Source organism: Rhinatrema bivittatum, chromosome 3 (assembly GCF_901001135.1).
Source record: "Rhinatrema bivittatum chromosome 3, aRhiBiv1.1, whole genome shotgun sequence".
Lineage (NCBI taxonomy): Eukaryota > Metazoa > Chordata > Amphibia > Gymnophiona > Rhinatrematidae > Rhinatrema > Rhinatrema bivittatum.
The window spans coordinates 492961024-492977203 of NC_042617.1; the positions used below are offsets into that span (position 1 = coordinate 492961024).

A 16180-nucleotide genomic window follows, 5' to 3' on the forward strand; every position below is an offset into this window, starting at 1 on the left:
ACATTTCATCATTTAAATATATGCATAATTTGCATAATTACTATAAATATTTCTCCCATAAAAACTATAATTTTTTAAATTATCATTTATGGCTAAGCAGGTATTCTTAGAATCTTAGCAGGTTTTTATTTTTTAAAGATTTTGCTTGTTTTTAAAGTGATTTTAGACTGAAGATGGACAAGGCTTCCATTGGGGTAATTTACAAATTTAAAACACCTTTTGGGGGCTGGGGAGTTGGTGTCAGACAGGTGTCCAGGGTCCCCTTATCTGGCTACCCATTAAATTTTACTTAACTTCATTAAGCCACAGGTACCCACTGAAGTCACTGAGACCATAGCCTACACAGGTCTGTCATGTCGGAGGCTTCACTTAGGCCCTCTGATTGCAGTTTTTTTAGTTTTTAAATTTAAATTTGAGGTGGCGGCAGCATAATAAGAGAGGCACTCAGCCGAGCAGCAGTCATAATGATTTTGGCAGCGATGGCCCTGGCTTTGCTGCAACAGTCTCTTTTTTGTTTGGGGCTCTATTCATGGGCAGAGGATATCAAAAGCAGTGGTCAATTACTGCTGCTCAGCTAATTTATCCCGCTCCAGCTTTTCCGATGCTCGTGGCCTCGGCGGTGCTCATCTTCTGAGTCGTGGCTCCCTCTTTCTCTTCGTTGGTGGCCGGGCCCAGCAATCCGACACCTGGTTTCCCTCTCAGGCCCCTCCTCCGAGTGATAGTCAAGTTTCTTGATCCGGGTATGTCTCTCCTTGCACGGCAGCCTCTTCTCTTCCCAATAGAAGCAGTCATCTACCTCTCGCTGCTATTGCTCCACTGCACCATGTCCCTCTGTCCTGCCCTCTCTGGTCCAGTTAACTAAGGTACATCAGACTGTATGGTCCCCTCTTCCCCTTCATTTGCCTCCTATGAGCCTTCCCTGTATTACTTGGCCTCCTCCTGCTGATGCAGAATCAGCCACAGGCCCCTCTCTTACAGCCGCAGCCCATTTTCTCTGCTCCAGCACTCATTTTGCTGGTAAGATTACAGTTTTTCTCCAGGTCTATCTCTCTTTCTTCATCAGGTGGGCCCTGTTTTACGTTTTGCCCCTGCTACTGTTATTGCTGTGGATCACTGTACTTTTAGGCCATGAGGCCCAGGTATGGCTCTCTTATTTATTATTATATCCTATTTAAATATGGATGAAGTTTGTAAAATCTCTGAAACTACTGCTAGAATCAGAGTTTACATTAGAAAAACACATTTCCAAGGTAGCTAATCTGACCTTCACCATGTTAAATGTTATTTGTAAATTGCATCACACATCAGTTTCTCTCCTAGACTCACACATAGGCTGCAGATAGCACAAATGTCGTAGGCAGAGCAATTTTTGGCTGCTCAAGATATACGTCTACTATGTCATTGTTTCTGGCTACTGATTAAGCTATATGCTCAATTTAAGACCCTGTGTTTGATCTATCAGACAATATGAGATTACAATCCAACTTACTTGAGTGAAAAAACTGGATTGGTACATTACTGCATGTTGCCTTTATCACCTGCTACCGACCTCTAAATGCCTCGGAGATGCCGAGGAGACCAGGCAGATGGTGCTGGCAAGAGCCGGGTTAGGGGAAGATAGAGGAGTTGGGGCCAGGGGAAAAGAGAGGGAAATGGAGAGGAAGTGGGGGCACAGCGAAAGAGAGAGGGAGTGGAAGTAGGGGAGAAGCCACAGAGATAGAATGAGCAGGAGGAAAGAGAGAGGGGTGAATGACAGGTGGAAGAGAGAGATTTGAGGAGTGGAAAGCAGGAGTGGAGAGCAAGTGGGAGAGAGAAGGGGGCAGGGAAAAAGTACCCATAGAGACTTGCAAATGTTATTTTTCTGTGGATAATTTTTCCTCTGAAAAACAATGCACTAAGGGCCAAATATTCAAAGATATCTGGTAGTCTAATTTATCCAGCTAACTTAATAGGGATATTCAGCAGTACAGATATGCTGCTGAATATAACCAGATAAATTCCAGTTAGCTGGATAACTTATATCTGGATAACTTTAGACCTGCTATTGAGCTGGTCTAACATGTTTGGTTAATTTAACCAGATAAGGCTGAATATAATAAGCATTTATCTGGTTAAGGTAACCAGTTAAGTTGTCTTACCTTTATCCACCCATTGCCCGTCCCGAAAATATCTGGCTATCTACTTATCTGGTTAAATACTTTTCTGGCTAAGTGGTGGTCATTAAACATGGCTGGATATTCAGTGACTGCCACTTAGCTGGATGAATCCCTATTTATCTGACTTAAGTAGCATTAAATATCCGCCTCATAATTTTTAACATGGAAAGCTATGCATATTTTTACCTCCTCTGGCCTAAGCTCACCCTGGGAACTCCTCCAAAAAAAATACAGGTAAAAGGCACTTTGTTCCATCATTTACTACTTTTATCCATAATAGTGAGGACAATTTTCAAAAACCTCTTTTACCACGTAGCCTTTTACACGGGTAAATGGCTTTTGAAACTTGCTCTCAGTGATTTAATCAAGTAATGTAAGTAAGAAAAAATGACATTAAGTGCAAAAGTAAATTAGGAAATCAGCAGGTAGGGTGGTTGGAGAAGGGGTAGTAGAGGTTAGTTTGCTTGCTACCCCCTCAACTAAAAAGACATTCCATTGCGCCTATTTCTAATAATAATAAAACAAGGGGATACTTCATGAAACTAACAGCAGATTTAAAATAAATCATAGAAAATATTTTTTCTCAGCACACAGTCAATCATAGTGAGGTTTAAGGGAGGTTTAGACAAGATCCTGGAGGAAAAGTCCATAAAACATGATTAACCCGGGTACTTGTGATCCAGACTGGCCACTGTTGGGGAGACAGGTTGTTGTGCTCGATGGACTCTGGTCTGACCTGGTATGCAATATCATATAATTTTCTGTTCTTGTGAATGCTTAGTCATTGAAGAAGGATAACTTCAGGGAATGAGGTTAAAGAGATCTGTGAGGGAGGGTAGTTACCAATTAACTCGGTTTACTCCATGGAATCCCTGGCTTGTTGACAATGTTCTGTTTTCTAACATTACAAAGTATACTTTGGTTATCATATTAAAAACCTGTCTTTTTCATTTGTGCACCACAATCATGCTTTTCTTTCATGATATAATCTTGTCTTGTCATCTGGGCAGTTAGTTTTGGCAAGATCTGATTAGGGAGGGGACAATTTGGAGGCATGACGTTGTGAAAGAAAAGAATAAAATGTTGGTGGTAAATCTGGGACTTTAGGATATCTAACCAGAGGCAGCTCTTACATCAGGCAAAAGATTTGTATTTACAGTTTTAAGCTGTCTCAAACTTGTTACAATACTAAGCATAATGATTTTTTGGAGCTCTGTAATAATAATTTTGCTTTTTTTACTGATTTTCATTATTAGTAAACATGTTACAGAGAGTAGGACTCCTCAGAACTTTCCTCCGGGACCCAGACCGCTGCCCTTCATTGGAAGTTTGCACATGCTGGATTTGAAAAGACCACAGAAAACCTTTGTAGAGGTAAAAATGTTTTTGCTCACATTTGTATGTTTCTAAACCATAATTTGCAAAGTTATTCTATTCTTTCAGTGTTCTTGAGTATTATTGAAGTCGCTTGCTTATTCAGAAATGATGAAAACAGAATGGTCAGTTCCATGCCAGGGGATTCTATAACTACGTGCACAGGGCTAAAATAAGGGAGGAAAAAGTACTCGCTTACTTTGGCCCAAATTTCAAAGCATAAATCTACATTTATAACAGGGCTGTGAAAATTAGGACAGACTTGCTCGTGTAATGTTGATTTTCATAAGTATGCATGAAATTTATGCCTATAACTCCACCCCCAGAAAGCTTCTTTATTGTGCGCATAAATACATGTGCATAAATGAGTTCAACGTGTTCTTTTACATGAACAACTCTCGGGAATATTCAAAAGTCTATTTGTGTTTATAAAACATTTTTGCATGTAAACCCTTTGAAAATTCAGTCCCTAGCAATTAACCAGTTAGCTGAATAGCTGCAGTTTGAAAATTGACACCCCCCCCCCCCTTTATGCCTGAATTTTAAAAGCCCAGCGCGCATAAAAACCGGGGGATACGTGAGTGGCTGGGCCCTGCGCACGCCAAACACATTTTCAAAAGGCCCCGGGTATGTGTGTATCTCCCAGTATGCAGAGAAGTGCTGGGCCTACAAAAAGGGGCAGACCAGGGGGCAGGATCTGGGCGAGGCGGAGGCCAGTCAGGACATCGGTCAATATGCCCTGCCCCGGAGAAACATATACCATAACTTACTTCTGTTCCGAAGGAGCAGGTAAGTTTAAAAAAACAAAAAATAATAAGATAGATAGGTAGGCAGGGGCGGATTGACCTATCGGGGGATTGGGCTTCCCCCAGTGGGCCGGTCACTCCTGTCACGTGATTTTTTTTTTTTTTTTGTATTATAAAATTTTCAACCAAAGTATTAGGGGTCACCGTGAGCAGTGGTATCCCGAGGGGAGCCAATGCTCCTGGGCGCAAGGAGGTTCATGCCACCGCTGAGCAGCAGCATGTATATAGCAGGTAGATTGGCAGGGCTCATGTCACCACGGCCCAAAGAAAAAGATCGCGTTTAAATGCGCTGATGCTCCTCCTTTTTCCTGCCTGTGCGGCCTTGGAAGTAAACGTTGCCGGAGCTGCGTGGGCAGGAAGCAGGAGGGGCATCAGCGCGTGCAGAAGAGGAGCAGTGCTTACGGGCTGCCGCGAATCATCGCAGCGGCCCGAGAAGAGGAAGAGGCCCGGGTAGCAGGGCTGCTGTGGCCCGAGAAGATCAGGGCCGCTGCAGAGCCCATCCTGCGGTGACCCGTAAGAGGAGGCCCAGAGGTGAGAGAGAGAGGCTGAGGGTCTGTAGAGTTTGTGTGTGCATGTATGAGATGAGTTGAGAAATTGTGTGTGAGAGTGAGGATCTGAATGTTTGCAGAGACAGCATGTGAGAGCCTCTGTGTGTGTGAGAGAGACAGCATGTGAGAGTGAGAGCCTGTGTGTGTGTATATGAATGATTGTATGAGAGAGAACATGTGACAGTGAGAGCCTGTGCTTGAGTAAGACAGCATGTGGAAGTGAGAGAGAGCCTGTGTGTGTGAGAGTCAGACAGCATGTGCCAGTGAGAGACTGTGTGTATGAATGATTGTATGAGAGAGAGCATATGACAGTGAGAGCCTGTGTGTATGAATGATTGTATGAGAGACAGCATGTGACAGTGAGAGGCTGTGTGTGTGTGTGTGAAGAGAGAGAAAGCATGTGAGAATGAGAACCTGAGTGTGTGTTTGAGGGAAGAAGATGGAGAGAAAAGAAATAGAAAAAAAGACAATATAAAAGAAATTGGCAAAAAAATAAGAAAGGGAAGGTGGAAAAAAAAGCCTGTGACCAACCGATTAGAAAACTAAGATCAGCCAGCACAGGTAAAAAAAAATAAATTACTTTTTAGTGATTTGCACATGTAATCTTTGGGAATGTGCAAGAACAGCACTTTCTCTATGCGGATCTAACAATGTATGACATCAGCATGGAGAAAGTGGAAGCCCACGTGGCCTGCACAGAGGAGGCAGCAGAATGGACTTCAGTGTCAGTAGCAGGAATCGGCGCCTCCCCAATAGCCATGTGGCAGCAGTGACAGTGGCAGCAGAGGAATGAGAGAGGTTCCAAGGTTGTTGGCAAAAGAGAGAGAGGGGGGGGGGGGTCTGCCTTTAGTGTGTGCATGTGTATGAATGGGACTCTGCCTGAGGGTGTGTGTGTGTGAATGCATGGGTGCCTGCCTGAGGGTGTGTCTGTGTATGAAAATGTATGGGTGACTTCCTGGGGTTTGTATGTGTGAGAATAGGTGCCTGCCTGTGTGTGGTGTATGTGTGAGAATGAATTGGTGCCTGCCTGGGGGTCTGTGTGTGTGAGAATGAATGTGTGCATGCCTGGGGGATGGGGAGGGAGTGGTGTGAAAATGAATGGGAGCCTGCCTGGGGGTCTGTGTGTGTGTGTGTGAGAGCATGAGTGTGTATGAGAAAATCCAAGGGAGTAAGAGTTTGTGTGTGTGTGTGTGGGTGTGTGTGTGTGTGTGTGTGTGTGTGTGTGTGGAGGGAGAGTCTCTTAGAGCCTGAGAGTGTGTCAGTGTCAGTGAGAGCGAGAGGTTATGGTGGGCATAAGAGCCTGAATGTGTATGTATGTGACAGTGAATGTGTGAGAGAGAATGGATATGTGAGTATGTGTGAGAGAGAGAGGATAACCTCCTAATCCTCAACAATATCAGGGTGACTGGAAATAAAGAGCTCCCACAGAAGGGGACAGCAGGGGCTTTTTAAAATCCTTATTAGTTTTAATTATTGAATGTTATTTGATATATGTGCTGTTTTTAAATATTTTATTAGTGTTTGGGACATTGTAAAAAATGTATATGACTTTAATTAATAGAAATTCTATTTATCAGTAGTTTTAAAATATTCTGTTATTATGGTTTTACTATTATAACTGATGCTTTATGTTTCTTGATTTTATTTGTTTTATGAGGAATGGTGGTTCTATTTTTCTATTGTTAATACATGGAGTCTGGCTTCTTGGAGTTTCCATTTCAGTTTTTGTCATTTGTGCTCCTTCATTTTGCATTCTGTATTTGGTGAGAGTTTGTGTTCTGCATGCAAAGACTGAGATGAAGCATTCTTTTAGCATGTGGTTTCTCTGTAGAGATCTGTAGTAGCTTGGCCTGTTCTGTTTTCCTGATAGGAGGTGTATTGATATTTTAGATTCTGGTGTAATATTTGTGGTATTCTTTTTCATAGGTGGGGTTGTTATTCTTTGAGTGTTGGCAAATAGTACCGAGGATAGTCTTAAGAATGTGGAAGGGCCCCCAAGGAGCGGGTACCCAGAGCGTTCACAAGCCAGGTCAGTAAGCAAAATAGGAAGCTTCAGGCAAATGTATCTGATACTCAACCAGACTTTGTCTCTAGGTTGAAACTGTGGAGCAGGGCAATGGTGTGCATCGTAAAACTTCTTGGCCTTCTGTCCAGCGTTCTGGAGAAGGTCCTTAGTGTTTTTCCAGAGTTGGTGTAACTCATTAGCCGAGATCTGGGCTGCTGGAGAGGATACCGTCAAGGTACTGGTAGTGGAGGTAGCGGTTGTTGTCCATAGACGATTTGGAATGGTGAAGAGCCTGTTGAAGCCAACGGATGTGAATTGAGTGAGAATTTGGCCCAGGGGAGTAGCTCCGACCAATTGTTCTGCCTGGAATTCACATAGGCCCTCAGGAACTGCTTGAGTGTGCATTTGGTCCTTTCGGTCTGCCCGTTAGCTTTCAGGTGATATGCACTTGTAAGGTCCAATGAGATATCAAACTTCTGACATAAGGCTCTCCAAAACTTTGCTGTAAACTGGACCCCTCAGTCAGAAAAGATGTGTCTAGCTAAGCCGTGTAGTTGGAAAACATGTCGGATAAACAGTTTGGCTAGTTCGGAAGCCGAAGGCAATCCAGATAGGGCCACAAAATGAGCCATTTTGGAAAATCTATCCACTGTAACCCAGATAGTGTTGCTGCTGTCGGACTTAGGAAAATCTACAATAAAGTCCATAGCTATGTGCGTTCACTTGGAGCGGTCAGCGGTTAAAGGAGGCCCCAAGGGCGACCAGCTGGTGGTTTGTGTCTGAGGCAGGTGGAACAGGACTCCACATAGGCTTGGACGTCCTTCTTGATGGAAGGCCACCAATAGAATCGTAGTAGAGTGGCTAAAGTTCTGGACTATCCTGGGTGACTTGCGAGGCGAGAGTCATGGTACCATCTGAGTAGCTTTTTTCGCTGAGCTTGGGGAACCACAGTCTTACTGGCCGGAACCATGTGAGTTGCAGATATGAGGACCCTGCTGGGGTCAATGATGTGGCGTGGGGCGTCAGATACATCATCCATTGAGAAGGAACGGGAGAGTGCATCCACATGGGTGTTCTTGTCTGCTGGATGATACTTTAGAAGAAAATCAAAATGATTAAAAAACAAAGACCTCCGGGCCCGTCTGTGGTTCAGACGCTGAGCATGTCGTAGATATTCATGGTTTTTATGGTCTGTGAAGACCATGTTTTGGTGTTGAGCACCTTCGAGCCATGGGCGCCACTCTTCGAATGTCAATTTTATTGCTAATAACTCTTTGTATACTATCCCATAGCTATGCTCAGCAGGCGAGAACTGTCATGAAAAAAATGAGCAGGGATAAAAGGTGGTGTTGTCAGCATTCTGGCTAAGAACTGCCCCTACCCCGATGCCGATGTCTGAGTCGTCCACCTCTACGATGAAGGGACATCGGGGATCAGGATGGTGAAGGCATGGCTCCTGAAGAAATGCCTTCTCGAGTGTTTCAAAGGCAGTCACGGCTTTAGGGGACCAATGAGATGGGTTGGCTCACTTCTTTGTCATGGCTGTAAGAGGTGTGGTTAACATGGAGTAGTGATGAATAAATGATCTATAGTAATTTGTGAATTCAAGAAATCTCCTCAGAGCTTTAAGTCTAGTTGGTTGAGGCCAGTCCCAAATGCTTTTGTTTTTTTTGCGGATCCATTTGGAAGCCTTGACTAGATACCATGTAACCCAAGAATGGAACAGATTCTTGATGGAAGTAGCATTTCTACAACTTAACGTAAAGGTGGTTTTCTATTAGTCTCTGTAGGACTCTGATGACATCCGACTGGTGGCTCTGGAAATCCTGGGAAAAAATCAGTATATCGTCTAAGTAAACGATCATGCAGGTGTACAGCATGTCTCTGAAGATCTCATTCATCATGTTTTGAAACACGGCCGGGGCATTGCAAAGGCCGAAGGGCATGACTAAATATTCAAAATGGCCACCATGGGTATTAAATGTTGTCTTCCCTTCATCATCCTGTGTTATGCCGACCAAGTTGTATGCCCCTCTGAGGTCTAGTTTTGTGAAGATTTTGGATCCATGGAGTCTGTTAAAGAGCTCAGTGATCAGCGGTAGTGGGTAACGGTCCTTCAAGGTGATCTTATTTAAATCACGGTAATCTATACATGGGCAAAGGGAGCCATCCTTCTTGCCCACAAAAAAGAACCTGGCTCCCGCTAGTGACTTAGAAGGTCGAATAAACCCTTTCTCCAAGTTCTCTTGGATGTAGGAGGACATAGCTTTGGTCTCAGAGAGAGAAAGTGGGTAGACCCTTCCTCTGGGAGGCTCGGTGTTAGGCAATAAGTTAGTGGCACAGTCAAAAGTTCTGTGAGATGGAAGTGTATCTGCAGCCTTTTTAGAAAACACGTCTTGATAAGCAGTATGTTGTGGTGGTAGACCAAGAAGGGATGTAGTAGTGGTCATGTAAGGCAGAGGAGTCACTTCCTCGAGGCATCTCCCATAGCAGGACTTTCTCTATTGGGATAGTTGTATGGTGCTCCAGTCAAATCGGGGCTTGTGCGTCTGTAGCCATGGTAATCCGAGAACCACCGGATGTATTGCTTTGTCAAGCACAAGAAATGAAATGGTCTCCGTATGAAGAGAGCCTGTGCGAAGACGGATAGGTTGCGTGGAAAATGACACTTCATCTGGAAGAGGCTCACCATGGATTGAAGATAGCAGCAGAGGCTTGGGTGTTCACATGGTGGGGATTCATAAGTGCTTCTCGAGTTGCCTTAGTATAAAGTTCCCACCGGCTCCGTAGTTCACGAGGGCTAATGTATGAAATTCTAAGGCATCCGCATAAATGGAGACTGGGAGTGTCAGTGGAGGAGTAGGAGAGGTTAGACCTAGGCGGAGTCCTCCGGCGGATCCTAGGTCTGTGCGTTTCCCAGACAGATAGGACAGGAGGATACAGCGTGGCCAGGTTGTCTGCAGTACATGCAGAAGCCTAGTCATCTCCAACAATGCCTCTCTTTTGTTGATAAGTGACTGCGCCCCAGCTGCATGGGCTCTTCCTCCTCAACACTGGGCACAGCTGTGGTCTGGGTAACTGGTGCTGGATGAGAGCGTGGAACTTCTGATGTTATTTTCTTAGGACTTTTAAGTTCATGGGACCTCTCACGTAGACAACGATCAATATGTCCGGCTAGGTCAATGAGTAAGTCCAAGGTGTCAGGGAGCTCACGACCTGCTAGCTAATCTTTAATGCAGGAGTTGAGACCCTCCAAGAAAATAGTCCATAAACAACCCAGGTCCCAATGTAGTTCCGAGGACAAGGTTTTAAACTCTATAACATAATCAGTTAAGGTCTTGGTACCTTGTTGAAGGTAAAGAAGCATGGATCCTGCAACAGTCTTATGAGCGGGATCATCGAAAGAGCGAAAGAGCGCCAGAAAACCTTCCAAGTCCTTGAGTATAGGATCATTGTGCTCCCATAGGGGTGATGCGCAGGCCAGGGCTTTTCCGTCTAGCAGTGACAGGATATGGGTAGTCTTGGCTGCTACATCTGGAAAGTAGGTAGGTTGTAGAGAAAAGTGCATACAGCACTGATTAAGAAAGCCCCTACATAAGAGGGGATCACCTGTAAAACATGTAGGTGCTGGCAGAGGCACATAAAGGGCTCCAGGTCCATGGAGTTAGCAATCTATTACGTTTTGAATGGAAAGTGAACCCTGGACCAAGATGAGAGGTGACTCCTCCTACAGGGAGGAGCCCTGTGGGCCTCACTGTCGCTAGGTGCTGCCTCAGCAACGTAGGGCACAGCTGTAAAAGGAGACTTTATTAGGCAGGAGAGAAAATGTAATACCCCCGGAGCGGGATAGCAATTGAAAACAATTCTGATTAGAGATTATGCCCCAGAATGCAACTTCAGATAGGAAGGTCTGGTAGTGGCCCGTGGAGCAGGGTACGCCAGGCTGGTTCTTGTAGGAGAGCAGTATACCTCCAATGAGTGGATCCAGTAGTGGCCCACAGCACGGGGTACACCGAAGGTGGTTGAAGTGCAGGAAGCTAGGTGATCTCCGTAGAGCAAGCAGAAGCCTGCAGCACAAGCTGGATGTAGCGACTCCTACTGTAGAGAATGCAGTGGTGGCCTGAAGCAACGGGGTACACCGCTGAGGAAGGCAGTAGTTGAGAAATAAGGATGACATCCTCAGTAAGTTACTCACAAAGGAAGGTTCCGATGAGGTCCAAGGCAGAGAGACCATCCGAGGAGCTGATAGCCTTAAGAATGTGGAAGGGCCCCCGAGGAGTGGGTACCCAGAGCATTCACAAGCCAGGTCAGTAAGCGAAACCGGAAGTCCAACGTGAGGTGGAATTCAGCAAGATGAGACTCCTTGCTAACTCGTCTTAGCCAAGGGCTAGGCATCTTAAATACACGGAAGCGGTGATGTCATGCGGAGGGGACATCCCCAAGGTTCTCGCCATGACGTGTATAAGGAAAGGCCCGTGCGCGCTTGCGTGCTCAGTAATACCAGAATCAAGATGGCAGTCGGCATTGCCCACGCCATCCCGGGAACACCAGGGTGGTCAGCAGTTACTGGCAGAGGCCATCATTCGTCCTAGTACAGGCGAATATGCAAGAAAAGAGATGAGCATGAGAGGTCACAGCCATCTGCGACCGACGGGCGCAACATGAATCAGCCTTTGCCAACCAAACCTCACTTCTTACCCACTCTCCGGGGGGGGGGGGGGGCTGCACTCTGACTTTGTGTGCACTTGGATGCTGGCTGGGTTCTGCCACACATGCATGTCTGAACTTGCAATCTGGGAACAAACCAGTGACCTTGTTAAATCTCCAGCATACATCCGACCCTCCGACCGCCACTTTGACTGCCATCCCTGCTTTAATTTTACTCCCCGCAGCCCGAAAGGAGCTTGTCCCTCTTCCCCCACTACCTGCACTTGCCGTCCCGATGAGCCTTGTACCACCACTCCCTACCCCCTTTGCGCCACCTGCTCTCTTGTTGATCATCTGCATCAGCCACAGATGAATGTCCTGTGTACCCCATAATATATGGTGATTCCCCGCCATTTTATCCCTGAACTTCTCATCATAGTTGAGCCATGCCCAGCCTTCCTAGTCCTTAAAAGCTCCTAGTATGCTATCCGTGTATGCCAATAAAGGCCCGTACTGTGCTGGCTTAAAGTGCCCCACTATGCTAGCCAAATTCAAGAACCTCCTGACCCAATTCAAAATATTCTTCGACACCTTGAGACCCACTGCTCCCTCTTTCCCTTTTTTCTTACTTTTTTCTTTATTTATTTATTTATTTAACAACTTTTAATATACCGACATTCGTGAGGCACATCACGCCGGTTTACAGGTAACTCAAATATAGGAGGAAATTACAATGAACAGGGAGCAAGGGATTGGAGCAGGCCAGAAAGAGGAGAGGGGAAGGGGAGACAGGAGAAGAGAGGGAAGAGATAGGTAGCATGAGTAAGAAAAGAGCAACCATTAATGTTGATAGAACTTATTTACAGAGGTATGTATTTACAATAGAACTATTTACCATAGATTACATTAGTTTAGTTAAAACATTCTTGTAAAATTGCAATACGTTGGAATGAGAGGGCGGAGGGGGGATGCCTAGGGTGAGGGAAGGTCGGGCGGGGGGGGGGGGGGGGAGGGAGGGGGAGATTAGGAGGGGGAGGGCTATGTGGGTACGTCTAGGTTTGGTTGGTTTCCGGATAGGCCTTTCTGAAAAGCCAGGTTTTGAGACCTTTTCTGAAGGTGGCCAGTGAGGGTTCAAGGCGGAGAAAAGTGGGAAGGGAGTTCCAGAGTGTAGGGCCGGCTACACTCCTTCCTTCCTCCCCATCTGCCCTCCAATAATTTGAAAATATTAACGTATTTCCGCTTTCGAATACAACTCCACAACTTAATAGTTACTTCCTCCCATAGTTCCGTCAATGACGCTAATGCGAGATGCCCCATATCCTGCCTAGGGCCCTCTCCTAGCCCTGCTCACCTGTCTGCCTCCGATTCGCTTGAGGTGGATGTTGAACACAATAAGGAGCTGGTATCAGACCCTGAACTAGGCTGACGAGCCCTTTTTCTCTTTTTGACCTTACGCGCCCTCCTCGGCTCCCCTGTAAGCTCCAACTTACCAGCTCCTGCTCCCGAAAATCTGCTGCCCGTGGCCTCAGGTGCTCTATCCAATGCTGGTGAACCTCAATGCTCCCATATTTCCATGGGCCGTGAGAACGCCCTCTCTCTCCAGGCTTCCTGCTGGGACATGCCGGGATAAGCTGGACCCGCTGGATCGGTAGGAACAGACATACAGCCCGCAGATCTGCCCCTGCACCTTTAATCCGGGTATCCTCGCATACCGCGTCCCCTGCCACTGGCCGCTGAAACCCCCACTGGAGCTTCCACACCCTCACCCTCTCCATCCCACTAGTTCTGGCCATACACACCTGCTCTAGTGCAGCTATCAAGGCACCCATCCCTGTACCACATTGGCCAACCACCAAAACCTCCCCATCCCAGTAACTAGGGATGTGTAGAGGGACGCCATACGTTGCATTCGTGATTCGGATTCGTCGGGGAGCAGATACGTTGCATTCGGCCTTATGGCGCCCCGATGCGTTAATACGGGGATTTCTATTCGTGTCCCAGCTAAAATTAAAATTAACTACAACCCCCCACCCTCCTGACCCCCCTAAGACTTACCAAAACTCCCTGGTGGTCCAGCAGGGAGGCCGGGAGCCATCCCCTGCACTCTCACACCCTCGGTACCGGTTTCATCATGGCGCCGATAGCCTTTGTCACAGGGGCTACCGGTGCCATTGGTCAGCCCCTGTCACATGGTCATCAGCGCCATCTTGTGCTCCTACCATGTGACAGGGGCTGACCAATGGCACCGGTAGCCCCTGAGACATAGTATGGGCAAAGGCTATCAGCGCCATTTTGAGTACTGGCATCCAATGGCAGGAGTGCAGGAGGTCGCTCCGGGACCCCCGTTGGACCCCCAGGGACTTTTGGCCAGGTACCGACGGTCGGCCCCTGTGACATGTGAGGGCAAAGGTGATCTGCTGCCAGTATTCAAAATGGTGCCGATCGCCTTTGCCTTCACTATGTCACAGGGGTCGACCGTCGGTACCTGTGACATAGTGAGGGCAAAGGCGATCGGCGCCATTTTGAGTACTGGAATTGGACGGACAGCGTGCAGGAGGTTGCTCCCGGACCCCCGCTGGACTTTTGGCAAGTCTTGTGGGGGTCAGGAGGCCCCCCCAAGCTGGCCAAAAGTCCCTGGGAGTCCAACGGGGTCCCGGAGTGACCTCCTGCACTCCGGCCGTCCGATGCCAGTACTCAAAATGGTGCCGATAGCCTTTGCCCATACTATGTCACAGGGGCTACTGGTGCCATTTGGTCAGCCCCGTCACATGGTAGGAGCACAAGATGGCACCGATGGCCATGTGACAGGGGCTGACCAATGGCACCGGTAGCCCCTGTGACAAAGGCTATCGGCGCCATGATGAAACCGGCACCGAGGGTGTGATTGCAGGGGATAGCTCCCGGATACCCCGCTGGACCACCAGGGAGTTTTGGTAAGTCTTGGGGGGGGGGGGGGGGGGGTTTCAGGAGGGTGGGGGGTTTGTTTAAATTTTTATTTAGGTGGCCGTATAATTCAGGGAAGATTCGTGTATTTGTGGGGAATCGCGATATGTTTCGCTTCCCCACGAATACTACGAATAGTGTAATATTTATTTATTTATTTATTTGTTTATTTAGAAACTTTTATATACCGGTATTAGTGGGGATATCATACCGGTTTACATTTGAACAAAAGACTTGAAAGTACATATTAACAGGGGAAAAGAAAAAAACATGGGGGGGGGGGGTTAACCAGAGGCAGTATGGAAGCGATAGATTAAAATAAACTAGAACAAAAAACATAACATAGCAATATAGTAATATAGTTAAGTCCTTAACATAAGGAATATGTGATCACCGTGAGGTGGTGCAAGGATATTGAGGGGTATACTATTCTGGATAGGCTTGTTTGAACAGTAGTGTTTTTAATTTCTTTTTAAATTTGATAGCACATGGTTCAAGGCGCATGTGCACAGGGAGGGAGTTCCAGAGGGAGGGGCCTGCAATAGAGAGGGCACGTTTGCGAGTGGAAGAGAGATTGGCAGTTTTCAGTAAAGGGACGTGTAAGGTGCCTTTGTTGGTGGATCTGGTGAGACAGGTGGACTGGGGGGTGTTGAAAGGGATGTCAAGCCAGTTGGAGTTGTGGACATAGATGGATTTATGTACTATGGTCAGGGTTTTGTAGTGGATACAGGAGAGAATGGGGAGCCAATGAAGGTCTCTAAGGATGAGGGTGATGTTTTTGTGTTTACGCGTGTTTGTAATAAGTCTTGCTGTGGCGTTTTATAATATACCTTGCGGATCGCCAATACGGTGAAAACGAAAGCACACCCCTACCAGTAACCCCTGCCTGCTGTTAGGAAGGGAGGGCTCCCTCTGGGCTGCCTACCTGGACAGCTGAAAGAATCCCCTGTTGGTAGAGGAGGGAAACTGCTCCACCCCATCTGTGATGCCCTGCTGCATGCAGCGCTATGTCCTTCTGCATGCCACTCACAGAGTCGCCAGGCACACTGCCTGGCAGCCCTGACGCCCATCTTTTGCTTTTTTGGGAGGTGCTACATGCACCTGTGCTGCGGTGCAGAGTGTTACCGTGAGGGGGGATACTTGCAGGTATATCACCCTGGGCCTGCCCCTCAGCTGTGGATGCAACCTGACCCCTGCCACTTTTCCTGGGAACTGGGATTTTTCCCCTGCTCCTGTCGCGACTGGGTGCCTTCCCTACAAGGCACACCACTGCATCCCGGGTGGGCGACGGGGGGCCAGGGGGAGGGAGGGAAAAGGAGGGAGGGGGGAAGGAAGGTGATAGAAAAATTCTACCCTAGAGGCATCCAGGGAAAGATCTGGGTGGCATTCTTCCCCAGGGCTAGTGGGGAAGGCAGGGGGAGTGAGGGAGGGCCTACCTCAAGGCCACTCTCTCCCGAACTGGAAAGGGGGAAAATGGGGCATGGTGGAACACTTACCTTCTCTACGGAGAGGTCTGAGGAGGCTGGAGGAGACAGGCACCTGCCATGGGATCCAGATCTGCGGCTTCCTGTGGGGGTAGAGCTGGGCGGGATGGGTCTGGAGGAGGCCCACGATCACATCCTCGCCTCTGCATGCTCGGATGAGCTTGCAGTTTACCTACTACCACAATTTTTTTTTTTTACTACTTTGTTATAACTTTTT

The 16180-nt window shown here is 47.1% G+C and overlaps 1 protein-coding gene across 1 annotated transcript in view; it reads left to right on the forward strand.

Moving 5' to 3' along the window:
- Window positions 1-3111: 3111 nt before the first annotated feature.
- LOC115088125 (cytochrome P450 2K6-like) overlaps window positions 3112-16180 on the forward strand; it is a 67527-nt gene continuing 54458 nt past the window's right edge. Inside the window, exon 1 of the mRNA XM_029596099.1 lies at window positions 3112-3530. Coding sequence (XP_029451959.1) covers window positions 3354-3530 — 177 coding nt within the window. The 5' untranslated portion in view covers window positions 3112-3353. The remainder of the gene's footprint in view (window positions 3531-16180) is intronic.